Here is a 23080-nt window from a genome sequence, read left to right on the forward strand (position 1 = left end):
ACAGAGAAGAAATGCTCATACTTTCCCAATTTAAATTAAAGTGGAAGTCAAAAATGAATTCTTTTTTCAGTGGAATGAACCACTGGATCACATACCCAGCCTCTTTTTCACATTTTATTTAGAAACAGGGTCTTACTGAGTTTCTTAGGGCCTTGCTAATTTGCTGAGGCTGCTTTGAAGTAGAAATCCTCCTGCTTCAGCCTCCCAAGCCCTTGTGATTACAAGCGTGCACTATCACACCTGGCCTAAAAATGAATTCTTGACAACCAAATGAAACTTGTCTGTTAGCAGTTCCTTACGGTATGGTAAGATTAATAAATGTATTTAAAACTTTTCAATCAGCACATCATAAAAAGATGGGCATCTGTCTATAAAATATAAAGGAGCATTTTTGAAACAGATTTGATCACAGAAAATCATAGGTTATTTCCTACTTTATCTTTTGAAAGTTATTTCCCAGAACTTACTTGCAGCTTCTAACTAATGAGACAAATGTGAGGATATTTCTGAGGATTAAAATATGTAATTTTGTTATACTTTTCCTCAATGCTAACCCTGAGAACAAAACAGAAGATGAATAACAATGCTATTGTTCTACCCTAGAGATGATATATTTCAAATGCTGGACTTCTTCCAGGGTGTTATTAAGGTTCTTTGAAGCACTGCTACTAAACAACAATAATAAAAAAAAAAAAAAATGTCAAAAGAGCTCATGTTGTTTATTGTTTTTCAAAAATCCATTTCCATTCAGTTTGTGGCTAGGTTAATCCATCTCTTTCATTTTGTAAGCCACTGCAAAATGCTTTGATGAGTGAACATAAAGTGATATTAGTAGACATGGGTAGTGAAAATTTGATTCCAAACTTTCATGAATCTACAAAGGAGACCAGGGATTTTTTAAAAAGCAATAATTTGTAAATAAAAAGCAAACCAAATAGAGCTCCTGAAGGATTTGTGACAAGTGGTCTTCTAATCTTTATTAAGAAGACAAGAAGCAGAGACCAAGCTCTGTTTTACAAAGATGTTAGGTGAGTTTGATATTTCTCTAACATTATTAAACCTGCTAATATCTGATACTGTCTTCTCTAAGGCAAAAAGAAGTGAGTGCATAGAGGGAATATTACAAGTGGAAAGGAACAATAACAATAATAATGGGGAAAATAATAATATATGTATTCAGCGACTTAATCCTGGGAGTTGCAGATGCTAAGAATTTTAGGTGGATTATGTCATTTAATCCTTACAAGTAATTTTCTCAGGTTAGTCACCTAAACTGTCAAGAGAATTTTTTTATCCAGTCTTTATAGTAAAATGTATTCCTCCTGGTAGATAAGCCACCTTCCCCCTCCCTCTCTTTTAAAATGAATCTGAATTCATTGAATCATGGGGATGAGAAAATGTTTTGTGGTCAATTGATGTTTTAGTCAGCTTTTTTGCTACTGCAACTAAAAGATCTGATCAGAACAATTTTAGGGGAGGAAATGTTTATTTAAAGGCTCACAGTTTCAGAGGTCTCGGTTCACAGGCAGCTAGCTCCATTCCTCCAGGCTTGCAGTGAGGGTGAACATCATGATTGAAGGGTATGGAGGAGGGAAGCAGACCACATGCAGAGAAGCATGTGAAGCAGAGAGAGAGACTAGACTCTCCATATTCAAAATATATATGCCATAGCCATACCCCTCCCATGAAGCACTTCCTCCAGATGCACCCCACCTGCCTCCAGTTACCACTCAGTTAATCCCATCAGGGACTAATTCACTGATTAGGGTTAAGGCTATAAGCCAATCATTTCTCCTGCAAACATTCTTGCATTGTCTCACACATGAGTTTTTGGGGGATACCACATCTAAACCATAACAATTGGTCTAATGTAAATACACATTTACCAAGTATGATTTATAAAGGAGTACAAACGTTAATTATTAGTCTAGGTTTCTTAATTTCTAGATGTATCAATCTGACACTAAGAGATTAAAGGGATTTACTAAAATAGGTGTTATCAGAGGATCCTCTCTTCCAATCTGTTGACCCTTTCCCCACACTAATGCATGACCTTATAACATGAAAATATGTGCCACTACCCTGATTTGTAATAATCCTCTCTAAAAACATGGTCCACTCCACACTAAGAAACCTTGAAATCAACTTCAATGGGTTATGTTCACATGATTAAATGTTAACCCCCAAAAAGCTCACTGAATTACAAATTTCTTCTCCAGTTGACTACAAAGCCTTGTAACTCAAAAGAAGCTCCCAAATTCTCAGAACAATATTAGAACTGAATGATGTGAAAGAGATCACAGCACAAATTATTATGGATGGCTAAGAGAGTCTTTATTGCTAGCACAAATGTTTTTAATAACTAATTTATCCATATTTAATGCCTCACATCTGATGAGTAAGAAGGTGATGAAAAAGAAGTTAAGCTTAAGGAGAAATTAAAACAAGAATGTCATGGGGGAGAAAATAAACTAGAGAGGAAGAGAGACTATGTGAGGCATGGATGAGCACTTAGAGAAGATATAGAGGAAACCAAGTTATGTGGCCAAAGCCTAATCAAGCCATCTGGAAGTTTCTTCCGACTTCGAGACTGCTGAATTGAAACCTGTCAGGGATTATTGCACCAATGCCTCTCAGTGACAAGTTGACATCTTGGTCAAGCCTTACATGTTTATAACCCATTACAGTAGGATCAAAATATAAATACTTAAGACAATAGCTTTCTGTTTCACTAGTATCTCACCAATTTGCTTACAAGCATTTTCTAACTCTAGTCATAAAATAAACCTGTGACTTACAACACAAAATGAAATCACAAAGATCATGGTTTATCAGAAGCATTTTCAGTTCAATCTGCAAATGTTTTATTGTCATGGCTAATGATTAACTCGACTTTTTCTCTTTCGTGGCAGGGGTGGTGTAAGTGCATAGACAAAATAGTTAAATAATGAAATATTTTACTGTTAGACTAAGAATTACATATGTTAAATTATTTTAAATAGCACTTTCTTTTCAAAGCCAAATAAAGAAGTAGAGACTTCAAGCAACATGAAGTAATATATTAATAAGAACAGTTATTATGGGGAAAAATGCATATCAAGGGCACATTTATCAACAAGAACATAATTAATTTTTAAGCCTGATTTTCTTTCTTCTTTCCATGTTTTAAGAAACCACATACTGGAATTTGGTGACATATTAATTCAAAAATATTACTCACCTGGTTAAGACTTCAAGCCATTACTCATTATAGTTTCAATTTGAGACAACTATAGCCTCCCAAATGTCCCATTCTCACAAACCCAGGTGAGTAAGCAGAAATGTAAGCGTAAGAATGAGCAGATTACTATTCTTTTCTAACTAAAAAAATCTAGCCTATTGCTTTATTTTTAAACTACATGAGCATGTTTAGATGATAATTGCATCTTCTCAATGAGCCAGTTCCTTATTATTGGAATTGGCAGGGGGCCTTGACATTTGAATCATCATTTCATTATGTCTATTTCTTACCCATATACAAATTAAATAGAAATACAAGTCAAATATGGGGGGGGTGGAATCTGAAGCAGTATCTTTAAATTGAATGGATTTTTCTCAAATATATAAAACAATTAACATTGGTAATAATCTAGTTCAGAAACATTTTTGAAAATGCTAACTTCAATTCTAAGAGTCAAAAAATACTTCAAACCCTCCATGCCAAAACCTATAAAACCTCCATGCCTCCATGCCTATAAAACCAAAATGACAGCTTTAATATTTTCTAAATTAAAAAGCTAGCATAATTCTCATTTTAAAGCAATTACAAATGTGAACAAAAACACATATTTACCAAGTTTCTTCCATTCTAAAATACCTCAAAATTAGCAATAATTATTGCACATATACAAATTTTACACATTAAAAAATATTATTAATTGGTCATGGTGGTGCATGCCTATAATCTCAGCAAACTTAAGACAGAGGCAGGAGGATTACAATTTAGAGGCCAGATTGGGCAATTTAGCAAGATCCTGTTTCAAAATAAAAACTAAAAAGAACTGGGAATGTAGTTCAGATGTAGAGTGCTCCAGGGTTCAATCCCCAGTATCTCTAAAAACAATTAAAAATTTATTTGTGTGATCAAATAAGAACAATAATAATAATTCACTCACTAAAACGTCTACATGTATCAAATTGAAATCCAGGTCTATCCTTAGATGATTTCAAATCACTGGATTTATATAATAAAAATATTACTGAGAGATTTTCCTAAATTACTTATTCAGATGGAATACATATACATCATTCTATTTTTCTCAAATACTTGTTTTAAAAATGTTTCCACTGATTTTCAAAATTATAAAACTAATTATGAAACTAATACTGTACAAAATCCTCAAACACATATTTGACTCTACTTTCAGGATGGTATTTCTTTATTAATTATTATTACAGACAACCCAGAATATGTGTAGTAGATTAGTCATTTATTGAGTTTTTCATTATTTCTGCAATTTTTCCTTCCTTTAGCCATAGCAAGCTGTTCATTTCTAATAACCAATAGCTTCCCCAAAATACTTAGAAATAAGATGAATAGCCTAAGAGAACTTCATTTACCCTGCTAGAAAATGTTGAAAAAGCACTTTATTGGAAATTGAATGACTATACTTTCAAATATCTATCCTGAAATTTAACATCATTTTTCCCTTTTATAACTTCAAGTATATTATCAAAAATAAAAAGCCATATTATTTTTCTTTACATTTTATTATTCATTTTAATGTTGACTTTTTAAAAATATTTTACCTAAATTATAAAATGTTTGCTTAAACCCAATAATTTTAGATTCATTTTTGTTGTCTTTTCATCAGTTATTTATAATTTATAATCCACATTTCTCAGAAGGGAATCAAAGAAAACTACAATAAAGATACCTAGTATTCTCTGCATCCTCTCAAAGAGTGAACATGTTCTAAATGAACCTATTTCAATACTAAAATTTAGGTAAAGGGAAGTTTTCAGATAGTCAATTTCCAACCTATGGGGAGCACATTATTCTGCATAATAAGATGAAAGTAGGATGTGTATCAGATGTTCCTAGATTATGAAATTTAGAAGAGAACATATTTATAGTATAGTAGACTTTTTACCTATATTTATTTAAGGATAAGGCAGTCAAACTCTGCAGTGCTGAAATCAATATCACCATTTGTCTCACAGTTTGACTTCAATCAGTGGAAATATTCATGAATGTAAAATATTAGATTTTAGTGAGTCCTATCATTTTTGCAATTGCTATTCCTAATATTAATAAATGTCTTCTTTTTATGTGCCGAAATAAATTAATGAATGAGGCAGACACTATGCAAAATGACTGGGAATAGGGCCAAATCTTCTTACATACATCAAGGGACCAGTAATCTTCTAAATGGCACTTAAAGCTCTCTTGCCTAAATAATTACAAGTGTAGCCAGCATGTAATTTATTGAAATAATTACCCATTTTATGGTTCCCATCACCCATCTCAAGTCCATAGTCACTTACCTTTTCTTTATTTTCAGTGCCAGAAGCCTCGGGTTTGGTCCTAATCACAAAGGGGGTGGACAGTCGCAGCAGGACTCTCTCAAAGGTAGCATTGACTTTTGGAGAAACAATCTCAAAGCAGTCCTCAAACCTGAGCACTTTGTGAGTGTCACATCGGAGTTGTTTCCTTAAGCCTTCTCCCAGCTGAAGCACTGACATGTTGGGGTCAAACATCAGGTGGAAAGGGAAGGCTCTGCAGAAGGTGTTGATGCTAATTCTGAGGTCTGCAGGAACTTTGGAGGTTCCCTGTGGAAGGTTCTTCGTGATGTTAGTATTTTCACATTCTTTGATAAGGAAAGTAAGACAGCTACAGTTGCCTGGGTTTGAACCATCAGAGCATAGCTTCTCATTGGCAACCTGTTCCACTTCCACATCCTGACGATAGATCTTCTTTCCTGCAGCCTTAATCATCCCCAGCATTGCAAACCCAACCACATGATGAGGGTGGAAGTAGTGGAGCATAAGAGTACCTTCAGGGAGCTCTTTGCATAGGAAAGATGGTGACTCCAGAGTGGCCTGTTTTCCAAAAGAAGTTCTAATGTGCTCCAACAAAGCATCAAAGCCATTAAAAAAGTCCTGTAATGTGCCACCTACGGCTCGAAGAACTCTCTCATTCTCATCAAAGCATATCTTAAAGAACTCCTCTCCAAATCGTTCTTGAATTTCCTCAAACTTCAAACCTGAAGGGCAATGAGAAGCAAATGTTAGGAAAATAGAATATAAATAATTGGACTATAGCTTCTAAAATGCTTCTCAAAAGAGGTAGCTGTGAGTGAAGCAGAAAGACGTTTGCCTTGGGCACACATTTTCCTACATAGGTTAGCTCATTCATTTTGAATCAGAAAAAGTAAATTTTAGGTCATCTTTTGGATGCTTCTAAGATAATAGTGAGAATTGAACATGTTTGAGGTTTCTTATTTATATGTTTGTTTGTTTTTAATAGATTACATTTTAAATTAGTTTTAGGTCCATGGCAAAATTGAGTGGAAGGTACAGATACTGCTCACTGTTCCCTCTGCCCCTCACAGGCATAGCTTCCCCCAGCAGCAGCATGGCCCACCAGAGCGGTACATTTGTTTTAATACATGAACTTACATTGACCCACTGTCATCACCCCCAGTTCATAGTTTACAGTAGGGTTTACTGTGCTATTGATTCGTTTTGACAAATGTATCCACCTTTATAGTATCATGCAGAGTAGTCACTGCCCTAAAAATCCACTGTGTTCCTCCTATTTATCCCTTTCTTCCCAAAACATAGTTTTTAAATGCTGCTAATCTAGTTGTTCCTTTTTCTCTTTTACACTCTGCTCTAGTTGCCATAAATATCACAATTTTTTTTTTCTTTTTCTTAATCATTTCCCCAGTTTTTACAGAATACCCAAGTTGGTCTCTCTATTATGTCCATGTATCACCCATACTACCATCTTACTTCTTAGTATACTATATTCATCAAGTGGGAAACAAGTCAACCAAAAAGGGAATATGATAGATAAGTGGAAAAAGGTATCAAGCTATCAAGTGAAAATGGAGGGTTTTTGTTAGCATTTTCAGGGAGAGTCCAGCAGGTCAGCTAGACCTTAGGGACAGAGAAAACATGAAATTTTAAATGACAGAACTTGGAATGATTTGCATTCTTTCACCCACAAAAGTGAGAGCAGACAAAAGTGGAGTAGGAATTTGACCAGATAGAAGCAGAGTGGTTGTTTTTCTCAGTGCATATTCATTCCTAGATGTCCCAACTAAAGGAACTCTACCTTTGCTACTGGAATTATACTAATTATAAATAAATACACACAATGCATTGTGGGATAGTTAGAACCAGGATCACATGTGACCATGTGAAATCCACCATTGAAGATGATCTATGGAAAAAGTAGATGAAATTTATGGTCCAAAGAAGAGTACAACACATAGAATCTGTATGCTAAAGACAGCTTCTATAGTCACTCCATTACTTCTCCTTGATTTTGGCTGAAATTAGTATGTGTAGTTTCTTTTTCACCTTTTCGTGTCCACTCTATTCCATCTTATAAGGAAGTCCTGAGACTCAAGGCAGGACTGGGAAAAGATAGGACACTTTACTAGTGCCTTGTTAGAATGCAGAAAAATTAACACTATCTATGGCTTGTTTTGCTATTTCTATCTTTATTTTTTTTTTTTTTGAGTGTTCCTTCCATCCAGAAGTGAAGCAATAGAAGAGTCAATAAAATTATTTTTAAAATAAATTTAAAACATTTCACGTGTTTGTTGAGAACTTACTATAGAGTCTAAAAGTGTAGTAGTCAAGTAAGATGTCAATGTTACAAGTCATTGATATTCCTTAAAAATCAACATGAAATGAAAATAAGTAGAAACCTGAGTGAGAAGGAGTCCCTATATTAAGAAACATTTTACATTTATTTTTCATAGATTTGATGTTCAATGCTAGCTGAGAAATTCACCTGTCAAGATAAAAACATCACTACTTATTTCTACATTGCCATGTAACAAGATTGCTCTTCAACATATGTTGCATTTACTAACAATAACACCAGCCAGAGTTGATAATAATAGCACTTATCTGCCCAGTTCTCTAGTGTGGAAGAAAGCAAGATAGATGATCTGCCACTTGGCTCCTGCTTTGTTGGAACTGCTTTCAAAATTATCAAAACCAACATATGCTGTTTTGTCCTTATTTTGCTTGACCTTGTCTGTTGTTTTGCCTCTAATATGACACTATTGATCATTTCTTCCTCTTCAAACTCTCATTGCTTTTAGCTTGTCTCCTAGTTGGATTACTATATTTCTGAAAATTCATTCTCACCTACTTCACCAATACTTCTTTCTGTGCCAGAAACTTATGTCACCATCACTATGGGGTACTAAAAAATTCTAACACATACAAATTAGTTATGTGTACATTCGGTAGTGGTGTTCTTTGTTGCTGTAAAATTTTCTAATTATGAAATTCTTATTAAAAACTAAATTCAGAATAAGCCTTCCTAGAATCTGGTTGATCTTTGCTAACTACATTTTTTTTGTACCACTGAAAATATTCCATAGATTGCTTCTAAATTTTGAAGAATTGTGTCTTCTAAGGACGTAGAGTCTATAAGCACAGAAGAGAAAAAGAATTGCTTCTAACTGACATTTCTTATAAATGTGAAAATGCCCTCGCAGTTATACAGTGAAGAACACAGATATAAAGACAATACGGTAAGCTCAGGTTCTATTTCCAGTGGCCAGAATCTCAAGTAATAATCCAAAAAACAACCAGTAAATAAATTACCAGAAGCAACAAAATAAAAACTACTTCATATGCAGCATTTTGTCAACTAAAAAACCTTGCTGCTTTAAAAATCCCCTCTGGACAAAGTTAAGTTCCCAGCCTGATGTTCTTGTTTCTAGGAACCACACACCACAGTACTCAGTGGTAATGAAGCAAGTGGCTCAGAAAAGAGCATGATTTGTATCGTACTTGCAGCCTCTCCTCTGTAAACTTGAAATTATTTCAAAATAAATTCATACAAAAAATTTTTTTAAATCACCGCTGTACTTTAAGGTATAATGACTGTTAATTTTCAAATGGTGTCACTAGAGTGCACCATGAAGCTAAGATGACTTTTGTATCACCAAAGAAAAGTTGAATTGTTTTGAACATTATACTCAAATACTATACATAGTAATTCAATATAAACCACAGTATTCAATTAACTAATGAAGATTTTCATTCCCACAATTGTTAAACCCCACAAGACCAGAAAAGAAGAAAAAAATTCTTAGAGTTAGAAAGATTAAAGCTAGGGAAAGATCACTTCAACTTCTGTAACTATTATTCAAATCAATAGCCAAAACTTCCATTTTAAACCTTATCTCAAAAATCAGAAGCACAAAGTGGTTCAGCTCAGATAAATGCTACAGTTCTACCTCCCAAGATTCCACCTATAATTGACACAAACCCCTACTTACAGTAAATCACTTGAAACGTATAGACAATGCTCATCTCTTCCTATCACAAGATGCTATGACAGCTTGACATTTGGATCTATAAGAATACATTTCCTCAAGAGGCAGAAATTATTTTAAAAAATGCTCTCATTAATGGGTAAGTGAAAAGGCAGAATTTTAAATTACTGTTAATTCACCTCTTTTAAGGTGACTAGTCTAAATGCTAACATCTCATAACTCTGAATGAAATTGAATCTGTTCCCTCCTGATATGGGTCTGTTATCTCTCATCGGCTATCTCATCCTGCCTTGGAGTGTGCATTTCTTGAAGACAAGGACCTTGTCCTATTGATGCTTCAGATCTAACAGTAACTAGCACAATGCCCGGCACATAGAGAAGAGCATCTCACAGAAAGTAAGCATTCATCTAAGTATTTGTTTGATAAATATTAACCATAGTTTAAGTTTACAGTTGTGCCACATCCAAGGATACCAAGACAAAAGACTTGTCCTTTTCTCTCATGAACCCCTGCATATCATTAATTACACTGTGACTGTGTTATGACAGATGTGTGCAAGTACCTAAGGAGATACAGAGAAAGCAATGTCTGCCTCTGCTTGGGGAGATGTTTGAAAAGAGACTGGGAGAAAAAGCAGATATTCAAAACCTGATAAGGAAGTAGAGGCCCCAGTAGATGAACTCTAATGGAGTACAGATGAAGGAAAGAGGTAGAAAGTCAGTATGACAGGGAAGAGCAGGAGTCCGAACATAATGGTTGGCAAGCAGGAGTACCATCAGCATTGCAGAAGTAGGACTTGAGATTGCCAAGGCCAGAGTAAAGAATACCAGCCAGAGAGGAGTACATTGACAGACTTAGGTTGTCCCACTAAGAATGTAAAGAATGTCAAACGGTGTGCTAAACACCTTCAGAGATTATTTAACTCTTTTTTAAAATTTTTTTATTTGTTCTGATTAGTCGTACATGACAGTAGAATGCATTTATACATTTTGATAGATCATACATAAATGGAGTATAATCTCTCATTTTTCTGATGGTAATACTGCAGGATCACATGGGTCATGCAGTCATATATGTACATGAGGTAATAATGTCTGTTTCATTCTACTATCATTCCTACCCCCAAACTCCTTTCCTTCCCATCACTCCCCTCTACCTAATATAAAGTAACTCTTCTTTAAATTATTATGCTGGTATTTGTAATATTCTCATTTTACAGGTGAGGAATGTTACGAAATTTACTCAAATTCACATAACAATATGTGTCAGAGCTAGGTCTCAGGGTGAAGTCTGTCTAATACTAACTCTCATATAATAAGCACAATATCATGAGAATAAAACCTCTACAAAGGGGAAAACGCATGTCTTGTTCATTGTTGTATCATCTGCCTGACTCAATAAATATTGACTGGATGTTAATGTATCACTGAAGCCCATAGAAAGGTCAACAATTATCAAATGCCAGAATGTCAAGTAAGAGAAGAACAGAAGTCGGTGAACTGGACCTGTCAGATCTTCAGGGACCTTTGAAAGCAGTTGCAGTGAAGAGGTGAGGATGGGAGTGATGGGGTGAGGATAATGTGGCAGGTGAAGAAACAGAAATATTAGCTTTTGACTGAATCAATACTACTATTTGAAGACTAAAATACTTTATACAATTTTAAATTTAAAAAAAAAAAACCTCCACATTTAGAGAAATGCTGACTTCATTGAGAACTAAATGAATAGACAGAAAAGGCACTAACTAGGATCATGGATATTCTGAGAGAAGTTCCATAATAAAAGAGGGAAACAGTGTCTTTCTAGGTCCAAGACAGTCCCTATCACCCAGCAAAGATCTCAATCCACACTAATGTGAGAAAATACCACAGCAGGAGGTGAATTTGCTTAAACTCCAAAACAGGAAGTGAACACCTACTATGTGAACTGGAGACATCTGCTAATTGTTTTTTGATGCTGTGTAGTTTCATCACCCAAATAGCTAAGTGATATTAACTCAAGCAAAAATCCTATCTCAAGTCCAAACTATAAAGACCTTTTGATATTTTAAGATGATTATCTTTTTAGGGAAATAACTAAATCTAGCAAGATTATAAGGTTTTTGTTAACTAAGTTTGAAACACAGATGACCTGTTGTAATAATATTTTTCTAAGTGCCATGCCAATTTATAAAAAAATCACAGTAGTTTCCATTTCCCAGACATTTAAGGGTAAATATTATACATCAAAATAATAACAAGAGAATGCTGAAAAGAAATCCCACCACTCAAATGATAAATTCAAAATAGATTGTTTTGATTCTCATCTGCTATGTGGACTCATTTAAATCTTCATTGGGGTAAGAAAAAATCTTTCATGGTTTCAGATTACATTATAGCTCAAGTAAGCCAAAGTACTGAAATAATAGTAAAAAGAAGGTTCTTATCATTTCAGTCTATAAAGGGTTAAAACAATGAGTCTCCTCCCTTTACTGAATTAGTGGTATCTCTGCCTGCCCAAAAGAATGTGGCATATTTTAAAGTATACATAAAGTATATTTACTTTAAATTATACATAAACATAAATTGTTATTTTTTAAAATTCTGTGATTTCTTACAGATGAAAGGACACATTCATATTTTAAAAACCAATTTTTTAATATCTTTGAGCTAATAAAGAATTTGCTAAGCATAAGAAAAAGGAGAAATCCTCTAAAATATCTAAGATTAATTCTTGAATACACATAAAGGAATAGGTATTGCTACAGGCATATTACATACTTCAGGAACAAAATTATTTATGATGCTTAAGTTCAGAGTCTGTAATTTTGAAAATCTGTTATGACATGTTTTAAAATATACATGGGATATAAATTTTAATAATAAGAAATGTGGCATAATGAAGGTGAAGCTGACCTTATCTAATTAATCTGGAAAAAAAATTTTCACCCAGCAACTACAACTAAAAAATGGAGCATCATCAAAGTACAATACAGTACAATCAATTGCTACTCCTTTCTTCCAAATCTCAAAACACACATCTATGCCTTCCTTATAAAATAGTAGATAGTTTCTGGTAATGTAAAGATTAGTCTGTGACCCTTCGGTTGACTATGAATAGATTAGGAAGAACTCAAGAAGAGTACAACCTCTAAAAACAGCATGATGTAGAATGAGAAAAAGAAAAGAATGAAGGAAGGACTATAACTAAATGTATTGGGAGAGAATTTGCCCTGACTAAGAAAATTCTGAATCTATAGAGGGACAATGCCTAAGTTTCAGCCAGGAGTGATAAGAAACATATACATACATGTGTGCTCAAACACAGCTCCTTAAGAATGTGTGGTTAAATTTCTGAAAGAGTAGAAATAGAGAGACTGAAAGAAAGATAATGGTTAAAAAACAGGTAGAACTGAAATCTGAGTTGATTATTCAACCAAGGCAAAGATTCAGAGAATCTACCACTCAGTGAAATTTCTGAGAAAACACTACAACTAAAGAACAAATTATTAGAACAGAGGTTTGGAGAATCCAGAAGAGAGAAGATGGGGAAATTAGATACACTGATGACCAGTGAGCCCTGCAACATACACATGGACACACACACACACACTCGCCAACATATGTGCATATATACATCATATACATAAGTGTGATATATGTGAACAGGTAACATGTCTACATATTACATACATATTGTTCATATATTATGGATAATGACATATGGACATTTGTAATGTTAAAGATTACTGAAGAGAGAAAAAAACTACTGAACTATACTGCAAAGTAAATTTTATTCATAATAATGAACTAAACAATCTTAGTAAAACTCAGGAGTTGGAGGTCTGGGAAGAAACAGAAGGAAGTAGAATTCTAGCAGTCTTTTCTTAATGAGATTCTGGGAAGTATGCTAAAAAATACAGTCTTAATAGGGAAATAACTCATATCTTGTTTTAAAATAATAAAAAAGTCATAACTCTAAGTTTACTTAAAAAGGAAGATAACCAATAATGAAATAAGAAAGTAGAGTAGAATTTTCAAATTACAAAGGTTAAAAATTTTCAAAAATAGTGGAAATAAAATACTAGGTAAAATAAATAATTATCATAAATCAAGATGGAAGAAAGTTATATAAATCATGCATTTCAGTAAATGTAAACAAACATATAATTCCATTACATAAGGATCAACTCACTCCCTCTATAAGAATTGCATTATAAAGGGTGATTAAAAGTAAAAGGTTGAAAATGAATCAGCAAAGAATTCCAAGAAACTGCAAAGAAAAAAAAAAAAAAGGAATGGAAGAGCCAATTTAATACCAACAAAGCAGATTAAGAGAAGTGCTGAACTGGATGAAGTGAGACATTACACAACAAAATCACAATTTACAAAGACCTAAGAGAGAGACATAAACCAAGAAACATTGCAGATAAATATATAAAGCAAAAACAATTAGATACTGACTGTAAATGTGTATGGGATTTATTTTTGGAGTGATGAAAATGTTCAAAAATCAACTGTAGTCAACTAGCCAAAGGAGAATGAAGGGAAAGAGGGGATGGAAATAGGAAAGACAGTAGAATGAATCAGACATAATTTTCCCATGTTCATATATAAATACACGACCAGTATAACTCCATATCATGTACAACCACAAGAATGGGAAGTTATACTCCATGAATGTACAATATATCAAAATACACTCTATCATCATGTGTAATTAAAAAAATAAATAAATAAAAAATAAAAATAAAAATCAACTGTACTGCTGGTAGCCCAATTTTCTGAATATTCTAGAACTATGAATCTTATACATTAAATGCATGAATTGTATGACATGAGTTATATTTCAATATACACTAAAAATAAAACACTATTGAGTTACCAATATAGCACTATTAGTGTTGAAATATAAATTAGTGTTGAAATACAACAATTGGTATTAACTGAAATCAAACTCCATGAATGTATGAGTTTTTCAGGATGATCCCAGCTATTATATATAACTACAAAGCCCTAATTTTTATAAAAAGAAATATAGTAATTCATATGTCAATATACACTAAAAATAAAGAATCAAAGAACACCACACAATTATTATTATAGTAGGAAATTTAATATACCTCGATGGAATCAGATGCATCTAACAGATAAAAGGTTAAATCATGGGAAAATTAGATTAAAATGTGTACCATAAAATAATAAAAGAAAACCTTATCAAAATAAAATTTTAGTGGAAAATGTTCTGATGTCTTTTTCAATATCAAAAAGATCAAAGATAAAAAGAACAGTCAGAGAAATTCAGTAAATATCAACAATAAAAACAAAAACTCATAAAAAAGTAGTCAGAAGAAAAATGAAGACATTAAGAACAAAAGCAACTAAAAGTGTATATATTGGAAGTATGCATTGTACATATGAAAAGAGGTTATAAAAACTTCTCAAATAGTTGGCCACAAATATCCCACAATATATTTTAAGTAAAGATTTTTCATATCACAATTTCTAATAGCAATAAGAAATAAATAATAAACACAAATAACAAGAAGATGACAAGAAAAGTTTATCCAGTTGGGAGCTAGGAATATACTCCCTTGGATTAAAGAGAAATCAAACCTTCAATTATAACTTCTAAAAATCAATGAAAAGGAATCTAAATCATGGAAAATCCTCTAAGGCACAAAAAAACTGTATAAAGAAAAATGTATGTTGTAACTATTTTCAGCTACAAAAAAAAATAAGTAAATAAAGAGTTTCCAAATTAATAAAATTATGTTGAGCTTAAGAAAAAATTAGGAAGTAAAAACAGATAAATCTAAAATTAAGAAAGAAAAATAAAATAAATGGAATAAGAAAAAAAGGCAAATATTGAGAAAAAAAAAAAAAAACAGAAGAATCAGAAAAGAACCATGTAACTTTCTGCAAATGAAGGAATACATGTTTATGAATGTGTAACTGGCAAAACTAAGTGACCAAAATTGAGCCAAGAAAACAAATGGGCAATCCAGTTCTGGCTACACATTAAAGAAACAATAATTCTAAAGTTATTTATGCATCTTCAGGCCATACAAATAACTTTGAACTACTGAATTTTTTTTTTTATATTAAACCCATGTAAAACCTGTCAACATCTGATATACTATACTAGGACCAACTTCTCTAACAAATTATTTTCTAAAATAGTAGCAGAGAGAATCCAGCAGTTCATAAAGGGATTATATATCACATCTAAGTACTATTTATATCAGAAAAGAAAACCTACTTCAATAGTAGAAAATCTATCAACATAAATTATTACATTCACAAAATTAAATAAGAAAATAAAAGACCATTATCAGTAGCTTGGGGAAAGTCTTAGATTCAAAAAATAATCCTAATAATCCTAATAACAGATATAAAGAAATTGCTCAAATATAATAGAAGCTATTTTCCAAAAAATGGAAATAAAGCTTATTCTAAATAATGAAAGATTAAACACATTTCAACTAAAATATAAAAAAAGACAAGTATGCTTGACATCATCATTGTTATTCAGTATTATCTTGAAGAGTCTTGCAAGAGCTTTCAGATATGAAAATAATTAGAATACACATTGAAAAGAAAAGTAAAATGATATCTTTTGCTGAAATAAATTTGGGTGTATGAGAAGTTTCAATATGGTACAAAATATTTTTTCAATTCAATGGAAAAAGAATGGCTTATTTAATAAATGACACTAACCAAATGGAAAATAATAAAATTAAGTCTCATCTCATAGCTTAAACAAAGTCAAATTTCAGATCAAATAAACACTTAAAATGCAAGACAAACATTTTAGAAGAAAATCTAAGAGAGTCTATGTATACCTTAACCAAAATAGGCAAATATAAAAAAGACATAAAATTATATTTGATTTTGCATGATATAAAAAGCTAAGTTAAAACTATCATAATAATGAGAATATAATTGTATTTTATAAAAATGCAACTGTGTGTGTGTGTGTGTGTGTGTGTGTGTGCACACATGTGTGCATGGTGCATCATCCCTGACATTCTGCTAACCTCTCTATCCTAAATATTACTATTTTGCTTTAGGCCAACAAGATCAAAAGTATAAAATTATTTCATCAGTCTCCTAGCTAATTTTTCTGCTCTCTCCCAATCTCTCTCCAATCCATTCTCTATACACCCTTTCTGTATCTTGAGTCTTATTATCAATTCTCTGCCTAAAGCCCTCCAATGACCTTCTACAGCCCTCAAAATAAATTCAAACTCAGCAGGACTTGATGCAGTCTTTACTTGATTCAGCTTCGTCCATCCTCATCTCTTTTGATTCCCCGCTTGACATCTCTATACCAGTCATCATGAACCACTTGAAGCTTCCTGAACATGCTCAACTTCCTCTCTCTGATTTACAGGCTTTGTACATGTTGGTTTTATGTTTTGTTTTGTTTTGTTTTGTTTTGTTTTGTTTAACTAGAATGCTGTTGTACTAGCTACCCCAGTTATTTATCTGCTTACCTTCATCTTACATATTTTCACACCTAAGTTCCTCCAGAATGCTGTCCTTGACACTCTTAAGACTTAGTTGCCTTTACTTTTTCTGCTTCCAAAGAACCTTGTGATTACTCACATCCTAGCATTTATTACACACTAGCTGTTGGTTTGTAATGCCCTGTTCATCATTTGTTTATTCCTTCATTTGAAAAAAAGAAAACCCAAAAATATCTGTATCAGTTTCTGTACTGAGCAATGAGGATAAAGGGTGAATGGAACAGAAATGGGCCTTACTCTTACTGAGTTATGAGACAAATAAATAATCCAATGATTGTATTCACAATCCAACAAGTGTACAAATAAATACACATGACAATGAGTGTTATAATGTTAAGGGGCAGAATAATATAAGAGCATATGACAGGAGCATCAGGTAATCTACTAAGTCAATGAAGTTCCTTTTCAAGGGTAAGTGAGAGTTAACTAGGGAAGGAAAGAATCATTCCAGATCAAAGAACATATATTGAAAGTTCCCAGAAGGGAAACAGGGAGTTTTTGAGAAACTAAATGAAGACCACCATTGTAATCTTAATCCATGGCACAATGTCTTGCCTGTAATAGATCTTTTGAATGAATATATAAAAGAAAGTCAATTAACAAATGGACAAAGAAATTCAACTGTGTGACTGACTATATGTTCATGTATAAATATGTATCACAGGTGAGGCATATATTACATACTATATATAGTAGACATACACTTACATAGGTGTGCATGTTTGCTTTTTTTTTTTCCATTGCTGCTTTTCATATCCTTCAATGTTCTCTGACAAGCCTTTTTTACTCAAGGTTCTCCAAGTTACACCAATGACTGATGTAGTGATATGAATGCACAGTATTTGTTTTAGTCAACTTTGCATGACTGTGACCAAAATACCTAACAACTCAGAGGAGGAAAAGTTTATTTTGGCTCTCAGTTTCAGAGGTTCAGTCCATGGTTGGCTGACTCCATAGTTCTGGACCCCAGGTGAGGCAGAACATCATGGAGAAAGAGCATGACAGAGGAAAGCAGGCAGGACATAGCCGCCAGGAAGCAAAGAGCTCTACTCACAGATGAAAAAAATATAAACCCCAAAGGCACACACCCGGTGACCTATTTCCTCCAACCATATTCTGCCTGCCTACAGTTACCACCCAGTTAATCCACTGATTAGGTTGCAGCGCTCATAATCTAATCATTTTACCTCTGAACATTCTTGCATTGTCTCACATGTGAGCTTTTGGAAAGATATCACATATCCAAACCACAACAGTATTTGATGAATTCTTGTTCCTCTGCCAAAAAGTAGCCACAGGTACAGAGGACTAAAAGGTGGGCAGACTCAGGGCAGCACATGTAGAATCAGGCAGCCTTATCAAGGTTCTATGCTATGCGAACTATTAGATGCTGGCCACTTGTCAAGGGACAAAGGTTCATCACACTCCCTAGCACCCTGGCAAGTTAACTGACATCAAGCCAGAAGATACCAAGCCAGAAGCCTAGCAGCAGTGTGGTGCAGAGTAAAAGAACTCACAGACATATGCTAATTACAAAGATGTGCAGCAGGAGCACCTGCCTCAGCTATCTTCCCACACCTGGCCCCTGATTCTGAAATGCAATCTGCCACATTGTAAAAATATGGCAGTAGCTCTCAGGCTTTGGAAGCTAACTACAGATAAACATTCTCATCATTTCCCACACCTGAATTTTACCAGTCTTTTACCTGCTAGTTGAGAAGGTGAGACAGGAGATTACTATGCAAATATAGAGATTCTGGATTCTGAGCTGTTCAAACTGGCAGGAGAGTGTAATTTCCACTTGGATGGATTCTCAGAGGGCTTACTCAGAGCTGTTAATCACTGCTAAGGCTTCTGATTGTTATGCCTGTTAAAACTGCTAAATTATAATTCCTTCTCCTCAAAGTCTCCAACCAAGTCTTGGGAGCTATGCCACTGTCCAGTCTGTACAGAGAAGAGTAACTTGTGGAATAAAAGTTTTGCTGTAGTAAAGAAACAAAACTGATAAGAATCTGAATTTTTTAAAATAATTTCCCTATTGAATTAGGTAATTAATACCTAGTTAAAGTCCTAAAATATGTTTCATTAGCCAAAAGGCATCAGGATTTAAATATGAAAGAAATGAGCGCATTATCATGAGTCCGTGATGGAGCTGTTACCGTGGCATAATGACAGCATTTTCATGGTGTTCACAGGCAAGTCCTGTACTTCCACACTTTCAGAGAACGACGGCATGTGATCATTTTGCATCACATCAATGCATGAAGCCATCAAGAGCACTGGAACTTCGCAGGTAACCTAGACCATTCTGCCTCAAAGGACAGTGGTCCTCATTCACAGTTTTCCTTCTACTCAGATACCATCAGGGAAGAGCAGCGTATGAGGCCTGCTCTTCCAATCCTGAGTATCTCTGAAAATTACAAAATTTCCTTCATCTTCTAATTGAGGCAAAACCTTTTCCTGTAACTTGTAGTCCACTGTTATATCCTCTGTGATGACTTGAACAAATCTACCTCTTCTCTTCACCAAAGTCCTTGAAAGTGCCTGAAAATATCTCTCATGTTCTCCTTTGTGTTTTCATCTTATATTTTCAAAGAACTAATTCAAAATGCATTAAAGGTAACACTAAAGACTGTTTGAAATAGATATAGCAAGGGTACATTAGAAAAAAACACATAGTATGTGATTTGGAAGGACATTAAAAGTTATGCTTTAGAAGGAAACCAAGAAAGCAATAGAGATATAGAAAATCTATTTCAGATAAGGGAAACTATCTGAGAAGTTGTATGCCAGGGTTATGGTTTCTCATGTATATGTGCTTTTACTTGGGAAGATTGGTATCTGAATGTATTACTCCTCACTAGAGTGTACATTTCAAACTGTTTTTCAGTGTCCTATTTGATTTCTCTGTCCTGTACCATCTGCATTTTTCATGCCCACCTTCCTTTTTATTGTACATATATAAGATGCTGGGATGGGTAAAGAAGCAGTTTAGGGCTGTGAAAATAAGTTTCAGTGTTCATATAGAAAACCAACTCAAAACCACTGCCTCTTCAGCATCCAGGATGAGACTGCCCTAGGAATGGCTGAAGTTAGTGCCCCAAGCAAAGCGATTGTTCTATTTGTGACAATCCCAAAGTAGATCTGACAGAACACTGAGCTATGTTTGTCATTACCACAACCTAACAAATTCCACCAAGAGAACCCATGAGAAAACCTTGGACATGCAAAATTAACCCTAAAAGATTATCTTTTAAAACTGGAAGAGGAGGACACAATTCACACACAAATTCAACTATAATCTGGTTTCGTTGTTTATTTGGCAATGAGTTCTTATGAGTTTTCCCACTTTGTAACACAGCTTTGTTCATTTTTTTCTGTGTTCCCTTCCTGTTTTTGTACATACCCACACATATTTTACATAGTGGGATTCATATTGCTCATAATGTACACTAACATTTTGTGTCTAGCATCCTCAAGGATGTCCTGAGTGTTTGCAGCTGTTGACCCTCACTGAGTCCTACTCTGAGAGTGCCTTTGGTTGAAGAGGGCTGCCTGGCCCCCAGGGCAGCCTGCAGCAAAAGAAAAACTGGTTTGTGAGAGAGAATTATGATACAAAGGCTCAACTTTCTTGCCTTAGTCAGGGGCAGTTCTGAAAAGTTCAGTTGACCTTTACTGTCATGACATTAGTACGGCAATGTAACTTCTCCTCCTGCCCCATTCACTTCTTTCAAGTCCTGGTGAAATCAGTCAGGTGCAGACCCATGCTAATTTTCATGGAAAAGAAAGATAACTCAGTGAAGCTGAGAACCACGAAGGGTCATTCTCAGGCCTTGAAACCTGGTGGGATTTGCCTGGTCAAATTATTGATCCCAAGGACACTGTCCAACAGTCTTCCAGAGTACAAATCTCCATCTCAGAGTCTGTTTCCTGGGGAAGCCGAGTTTTAACAACCTTATAAACATTTTCCCAGACTGTAGCATAATCTTCCCACATAGTTCTCATTTCAATAACTGCTCAACATTCTCAAAGCAGAGCTTTCATATTTTAATTGACCATTCCTTATCATTGGACCATTGGTTGTTGTTTCTATTTTGTCAGTACAGTAAGCATTCAAAACACACCAAGTCATTATTTGATGTTTCTTCTTGTTTTGTATTATTTCTTTTAATAAATCTCAGGTATAGCCATTACTAAGACACAGATATGAAGGTTTTCAGTCTATTGATGGTAAGGCTTTATAGATTATAGGATTATAAACATAAGTCCAACAGTAAGATATATCACCAGGATAACTAAGCGTCGCTGGCTCTTTGCGGTTCCAAAATCCGTGGATATTTGTCACTGCCTGCAGCAACAACTTGCACGAGTCTTATGGGTGGTGGAGTGGAAACTGAGGCACTTCTATCTTTCTCTTTAGTGCACTGCTTTCTTGCTTGTTTGTTTATAGAGGATAGAGGAAATGAGGTTTACTTGCTTTGAGAGGAGAGAGAGACCCCGCTTATCAGAGAGAGAGACTTTGCTTAAGAGAGAAACTTTGAAAGAAAGATGGCTTTTCTCCATTCCACCATCTGCCTTCCGCCGCTGCCCCTACTCACTGCTGTGTTCTTTCTTCTGGCTTTTTTGCTAATGGCTGCTGTGGCGAGTCTTCTCTGGCTACTGCCGCACGTGTGTCCTTCTTCTCCTGCTTTTCTGCTAATGGCTGCTGTCCGTGTTTTTCCCTCTGGCTGCTTCTAATGGCTGCTGGTCTGTCTCACTCCGCCTACTCTTATATCACCTCCAGGAGGCGGAGAGCAGGGCCACGCCTCTTACGCAAAGATTAGGCAAGACGCTGGGAGCAGGCAATTAGTGCTCGAGAACACCTGCGCATACATTGTGTGCGTGGACGAGAAAATCACCTGAGTGTGCTTATGTCAATTAACCTCCTGGCTGCCGATGTGATCAGGCGCCATCCCAGCGCCGCCAACATGGCACAGCGCCCAACACTAAGGAATAGGGACAGCTTACTTTCTCTATGATTGTCTTTGACTCGACATTCAGAATACAATGTTTGATAGTCCCAAAGATAAACAAAAGGAGAGTGGTGTATAATTAACTCACAGCATTCTGCGGTTCTTAACTGAGTCAATCAGTCCCTATACAATGCCAGCACCCAGGATACAATATATATTTGTCAAATGAATAAATGAACACTCAAGTTGCTTTATAGTTTAATTTAAATTTAAGGGAGCTCATTATATTTAGATTCAACTTTTGTAAAAAATATATGGACTGAACTGATAAGCCCTTGGTTTTAATTCTTAAGTCATACTTCTACCAAAGCAAAAGGAACACTGACTGCAACTGATAGCACACGCGGTATGTGTTAGATTGTTTTTCATGTAGATGCAAGTACAGAAGGGACTAATATGAAGAATTGAAAAACAGTAAAGAAGTAGCCAATAAAAGCATTTATGATCAACCAGAGAATAATAAACCAAGTTTGTAATTATCTCACCAGGACACATACCACAAAACCATGGAAAGAAGTGCCAAAGAATAGAAGATATTAGTGAAAATTCAACACCTTATATTTGGGGATCAGGTGAGGAAGGAAGAAAGATATTAAGCTGGGCACGGAATATGTGGTGAGATGCACTGGCAGATTCTGTAGACAACAGCATAAAAATCATTTCCTATTATTTCTCACAATGCCCCATGAGAAATATCTCTCAAATCAAACTCACCCTCCACAATGCCTCTGATGCATGGATTGCTCATTCCAGCATGTGCCTAGTCATTCACATTCCCTCCCTGGAATGCCCAAAGGAGAAAGCCACAGGCAAGGAGATCAAGAAGAGGGCACACCAGTTCTTAGTGAGGGAAAGGAGGTAGGGGATGTTGAAACAGAAGCAGAAGGAAGGAAACAACACCAAAGACTTAAGTTTATTCATATGAGGCTCAGGGCTACCTGACTCAAAAGAGATGTAAAACAAAAACATCTGAATGTGGAGCTCTTCTTATTTCCATAAACCTTTATCATTCCTGTAACACTCTTTAACTCCTAAAGAAAACAAA

At 34.7% G+C, this 23080-nt stretch overlaps 1 protein-coding gene across 1 annotated transcript in view; it reads right to left on the reverse strand.

Moving 5' to 3' along the window:
* The window catches only part of GUCY1A2 (guanylate cyclase 1 soluble subunit alpha 2), a 302312-nt gene that overhangs the window by 235043 nt on the left and 44189 nt on the right, over positions 1-23080 (reverse strand). The window contains exon 4 of the mRNA XM_079101610.1: positions 5527-6245. Within this exon, the coding sequence (XP_078957736.1) occupies positions 5527-6245 (719 nt within the window). The remainder of the gene's footprint in view (positions 1-5526; positions 6246-23080) is intronic.

The sequence above is a fragment of the Sciurus vulgaris genome, assembly GCF_902686455.1.
Source record: "Sciurus vulgaris genome assembly, chromosome: 11".
In the NCBI taxonomy this organism is placed as follows: Eukaryota; Metazoa; Chordata; class Mammalia; order Rodentia; family Sciuridae; genus Sciurus; species Sciurus vulgaris.